Source organism: Notothenia rossii (genome assembly GCF_949606895.1).
Source record: "Notothenia rossii genome assembly, chromosome: 6".
Lineage (NCBI taxonomy): Eukaryota > Metazoa > Chordata > Actinopteri > Perciformes > Nototheniidae > Notothenia > Notothenia rossii.
Genome location: NC_136909.1, coordinates 4,085,435 through 4,091,367, shown reverse-complemented (window position 1 = coordinate 4,091,367; position 5,933 = coordinate 4,085,435). Strand labels below are relative to the sequence as shown.

General features: G+C 39.5%; 1 protein-coding gene across 2 annotated transcripts; it reads left to right on the top strand.

Annotated features, from left to right (window-relative positions):
* The first annotated feature begins 948 nt into the window (after window positions 1-948).
* On the top strand, window positions 949-5,673 carry LOC307044021 (uncharacterized protein). 2 transcript variants are annotated; one of them, XM_079689030.1, is made up of 3 exons: window positions 949-1,216; window positions 1,292-1,423; window positions 3,839-5,673. In XM_079689030.1, the coding sequence occupies exons 1-3, from the start codon at window positions 1,126-1,128 to the stop codon at window positions 5,107-5,109; spliced, it is 1,494 nt and encodes a 497-aa protein (XP_079545156.1). In that variant the 5' UTR covers window positions 949-1,125; the 3' UTR covers window positions 5,110-5,673. The 2 variants fall into 2 exon arrangements, with proteins under 2 accessions (XP_079545156.1, XP_079545155.1); XM_079689029.1 differs by having other exon boundaries at window positions 949-1,423.
* The last annotated feature ends 260 nt before the right edge of the window (window positions 5,674-5,933 follow it).

Here is a 5,933-nt window from a genome sequence, read left to right as displayed (position 1 = left end):
GAGATAGGATATTTGAGTTTTCTTAAGCTGTATGCCATAATCAGCAATATTAAAATAATAAAAGGCTTGCAATATTTCAGTTGATTTGTAATGAATCCAGAATGTATGACATTTTTGTTTTTTTAATTGCATTACAGAAAATAAAGAACTTTATCACAATATTCTAATTTTCTGAGACAGTCCTGTATATATATATATATATATATATATATATATATATATATATATATATATATATATATATATATATGCAATAAGCTTCTTAGTGCATATATATATATATATATATATATATATATATATATATATGCAATAAGCTTCTTAGTGCAAAAAGAAGCTACAGGGACGTTAATCTAACGTCGGTAATATAAACTTGATTTAATACAACATTTACGGTACAAGATGTAATCATACAGCCCATGTAGTATAATATTTTACTAATGATGAATTACAGCAAACATGTGCAATATATCCATTATTACAGCTCCGTGGGATGGCAGTAAGGCGATAGATGCGCGTTCATAATTCAGAGGGAAATAACTCTATAAATAAAATGAAGGGCATTCACGGTTAATGTAATTAGATATAAATTATGAATGCCATACATATTGCATACATTCACAGTCTATATTTATTCAGTAGCCTATGTATGATAGCTGTCTAACAGAAGTTAAATCCATTTCTCACTTATTCTGACAATGTACTTAACCCATTAAATTATAAAAGGAGTTGTTAAATAATAGTGAAGTCACGTTGTAATAACAATAACTCATCTCACTCGTTCAGATTAATATTGTCGTTTTTTTTTAGTGGTCTTTTTCTGCTTTGCCAAACGCCACTGTGTCAAGTGTCCTATTAGAGTTTCCGTATGTAGTTGTCAAATATGGCGGACCATCTCTCACATGCGCAGTGCAGATCGGGCAGGGTTGCAGATCGGGTAGTCACCTCTAACCTGGATCCTTATGGCGTCTCGTCGCTACGGTTCTCTCTCTTTGTGTTCCTCAGAAAGTGTGTGTGAGCTCCAGCACTACTGATCCATCATCTGTGTGTCTGGATAAACCTCTGAATGGACTCTGTGCTCTTTTTTCTGGAGTGTTTACCTCGGACTATAGGAGCTAGCTTAGCATGCTAGCTGGAAACACGTTAGCAACACTAGTCAGATTTGAGAGTTTGATGGAGAGAGAAACGGTATGTTTAACGGAGTTTGCAGGAAAAGGTGATCTAGTAAACATGAGTAAAGTCCAAATGCTTCTGTCGTTGAAGAAGCAGCGACTCACTGCTGCTGTTGAAGAGATATTTGCTCTGTTTGAAAAAACGATTGCAGAGTACGAGGAGGAGCTGTCTCTTTCCAAAGAGGAGAACGAGAGACTCCAGAAACTACTTGACGCTCTTTTACAGCCTCAGCTTCGGATACACAGAGCAGGTCTGTTCCCTTTACTCTTATTTAACACTTTAAACCAGGAGTGTCCAAAGTAAGGCCCGGGGGCCCGCTGTCCATTTTTAATTGGCACTCAGCAAATTAAAAAAAGTGTAATGAAATATGGCCCAAAAATGAAACTTGTGCTTTTCTTATACAAATGTATTACACGGTAGTATTCATGTGTTAATAAGCCCACTTTTGAAATAAATTCACTCAATTCATGTTGATAACATTTTCCAAAAATGTTAGTTGATACAAAAAAGCCTAATAACTTATTTCCATAAAAAGCTTGAAATAGACCCTTCATATTTCATCTTTTTATAATCACTCGGAGAATTCTGTGTTAAGGGATGAGCTGCCAACAAGATAAATGAAACCCTATAGAGAGCTGTGATCAGGGCCGTGGGAAGTAGGGGTGCTGAGGGTGCTGCAGCACCCCCTGGTGGAGGACAGGGGAACTGCACTTCCACAAGATTAAATACAAATATAATCCAAAAAAAAGAATTTTCAGCCTTGATGTAACAACATTCATAATTTAGTAAAGATAACACCGTTTTCACCCCGGTTACATTTTCCATTTGCCCTGTACGATGGCCGCTGTAAGTGATGAAAGTGGGGGATGTTGGCTTATCAGGCGCCCACAGCTCAGAGCCAGCGTGAGAGAGAGAGATAGAGAGAGGGGGTGCACCGGTACCTGCGGGGAATGTTGTTAGCTTCTGCTGCGCTAACAGATATAAGAAGCTGTTTCTACAATAATGTGGAGGGAGGGCTCTCCTGTCAGACTGAGAGGCTCAGTGAGGTAAAGGACTCTTGAGTGTTTAGATAGTTCACTTTAGTCTAAGTTATCTCAGTGGGTCTCAAACGTTTTGATCACAATTTATGTAAACAAATATTTCCAAGGCACTCCTTTATAATTATTAGGATAAATAAAAACAGGTTTGAAATCATTCCAATGTACTGTAGGACAGTAAACCAAAAATACTGTTTAAAACTGGAGATATTTAACAATATGCATAAATTAATTAATGTTAACTGATAAAATAAGATATAAATGAACCACAAAAATAAAACAAGTTAGCCTACATTTATTTGTTATTGGCTATGGGTTATTGGATATGTTCACATACTTATTTGATTATTAAAATGCAAACCGATCTTTTTCATATGGGTGTTTTAGAGTTGTATTCCCTAGATCAGTCTCTAGTTTGGGCGCTCAAAGTGCACCAGATTGAAGCATTTTACTTTAAAATGTTAAAACAAATCTTCCCGGGGGGGCACCCCCGGACCCCCCTAGAGGATGTGAAGTCCACCCCCCAATTAAAACATGTTCAGGCAATACTAAATACATTTGAAACCTTTTTATATAAGCTGTCCACCATATCAATACGTTTCTCTGTTTGTAGTGTATTGGTCTTTTGTAGAGGTTTTTCATTGCCAGCTAAAATCTTGCCTAGGGCAGCAAATTGGTGAAAACCGGCCCTGGTGTCATCCCCACAGCACCCCCCATTTGAAACATGTTCCCACGGCTATGGCTGTGATCAGCGTAGCCGGATTCATTTTAGAAATTGGTGGGGGGCAAAAAGTGGGTCAATTTTACGAGCAAACAATGTTTGTTTACAACTTCTTCCCAAGCTTCATGCGCCACCCTTGCAATAGCGCTGCGCCCCCCAGGTTGGGAACAACTGGTCTAGCTGAATCCCCTCTCGCAGCTGTGTGTCTGTGTATTCAGCAGGATGTCTGCAGGAAGCACTTGAGTAAAGTTGTTACGGTAAACCCTGCGAGAGAGAAAGGTTTGAGCTCCATACTGTTTCAGAAATGATGCTTGAAGGATAACATTACATTTAATCACAGCAGCGTTTAGCTGTGCTTCTCCTGGTAGAAAACTCTCTTAGCAGTGGAAAGCTGCGTGACTACAAAGGGGCGTGGCTAGCAGCAGCTGTTCCATTTAAAGCAACGGTCCCAGAATCAGCCTTTTTGGAACAGGGCTGCAATAGAGGGGTATGAGCAGTATGAGGCATGGCTAAAATGGGTGATCTGTTTGGTATTTTAAGCAAAAAAACTTCACAGACATGTTTTGTATAGGTATGGCACTACAATATATTTTTAGTATTACCATTCTATAGGCGTAGTGTAGCTCTGAGCGATCCCAAATACAATTCCTTGTTTACATTGCAGCTAGTGCTAAACCAGAAGAAAAAACCTTTGTCATTTTTAACTGGAAGTGGAAAGGGGCTGGGCTACATGAGGTGAATTGAGCCAACAAAAATACACAATAGGAAGGACTAAGAAAGATCATATTAAACTATAAAAACAAAGGCATTAATTAGGGCTGTAAAATGTCTCTTATTGTAATGGTGATTAGATTTTTAAATGCTAACACTTAAACTTTTTTCTGACTGTGTTTCCGGTTTCCTACAGATGTCCAGCAGCTGGTGGTGGTTAAAGAAGAGCTTCTCCCTGACCAGCAGGAGTGGAGCACCAGTCTGGAGCAGGAGGACCCAGAGCCCCCCCCACACATGAAGAAGGAACAGGAGGAACTCAGGATCAGTCATGAGGGAGAGCAGCTTCAGGAGCTGGAGGAGGCTGATATCACCAAGTCCACTTTCACTCCTGACCCTGTGAAGAGTGAAGATGATAAAGAGAAACCTCAGTCCTCACAGCCTCATCAAAGACAAACTGAACACATGGAAACAGAAGCTGATGAAGATGACTGTCGAGGACCAGAACCGGCCAGGAACTCAGATCCAGAGAGCAGTTTACAACCAAAGTCTGAGGACAAAACTGGAGACTCTTCTGAACCTGACACTGAAGACAGTGCTGATTGGAAAGAGACCAGAGAACCTGCATCAGGCTCAAACTCACTGAAAAATAGACAAGAATCCGTCAGTGATCCACGACGTAGTGCTGTGAAGAAACCATTCAGCTGCTCAGTCTGTAAGAAAGCTTTTAGACATAGAAATGATCTAAATCGGCACATGAAAATCCACACAGGAGAGAAACCCTTTCACTGCTCAGTTTGTGAGAAAGCTTTTTCACGGAGTGAAAATGTAATGAAACACATGAGAATCCACACAGGAGAGAAAGCACACAGTTGCTCAGTCTGTAAGAAAGCTTATTCACAGAATATACATTTAAAGCTACACATGAGAGTCCACACAGGAGAAAAAACACACAGCTGCTCAGTCTGTAAGAAAACTTTTTCAATGAACATGAGTTTAAGGGAACACATGAGAGTCCACACAGGAGAGAAACCATTCAAATGCTCAGTTTGTGAGAAAGCCTTTTCACGGAGTGGAAATTTAAAGGAACACATGAGAATCCACACAGGAGAGAAAGCACACAGCTGCTCAGTCTGTAAGAAAGATTTTTCAAGGAATATAAGTTTAAAGACACACATGAGGGTCCACACAGGAGAGAAACCATTCAAATGCTCAGTTTGTGAGAAAGATTTTTCCCGGAGTGGAACTTTAAAGACACACATGAGACTCCACACAGGAGAGGAAAAATACAGATGCAATGTTTGTGACAAAAGATTTAAATGGCATTGTGATTTTAAAAGACACAAGTGTGTTGGTCGTCAGTCCTCACAGCTTAATGAAATTCAAACTGAGGATAATGGAGAGGCAGAGCCTCCAATCAGCAGCTCAGCTGAACACATGGAAACAGAAGCTGATGGAGTGGACAATTAATAAGTCATATGACAGTTCACACATGAGAGAAATCTGTCTGACTGGATTAACATTGTTGCACAATATTCATATAAGACTTAAATGAACTCCATCTTTATCGACATAAGTGGACAATATGTTTAATGTTTTTGTCATACTGATTTTCTGATGTATACAGGGTGGGATTTTCACGGCGGCCATGACCGTCGTAGCTGGCCGTTATGCCCCACTAATAATTGTACGTCCTACGGCCACCATGGCCTGTTTGCCACTGACACTGTTAAAATCTCGAAGTTGCTTTAAATTTAAATTTTTTTTTTTTTTTTTTGGAAACTCGGCACTGCCAATCCTCCTCTCCCTTTGGGTAGCTGCAGTGTCGCAAGCCTAATCCTGGGCCTTTCCCTCCCCCAAATAAACCTTGAAATCCATTTATCCCATTCCATAAATTGACTTTGTGGAGTAGATATTGGTAGCGATTGGTAAAGGTACAGTAGCCTAGGCAGTATATTCATTTGAGCTATTTCAATCCTTGAACTAAGGTCTAAGGTCTGTATTGTCCACCTACATAAATCCCTCTTGATATTCTGATTGATTTGCGTATAATTTGTCTAGACTACAAGATGTATACGTCCATAATTTCGAAAAGATTTGAGACATTTATGCCCGACATTATAGATGAGGACCAGACTGGTTTTATTAGAGGGAGACAGACACAAGATAATATAAGGGAAACAATTCATATAGTGGAGGAGGCCCAAAGGAGGGGAGACAGTGCAATTTTAGTGAGTATAGATGCAGAAAAAGCTTTTGATAGTGTGAACTGGGTCTATTTGTATAATGTCTTA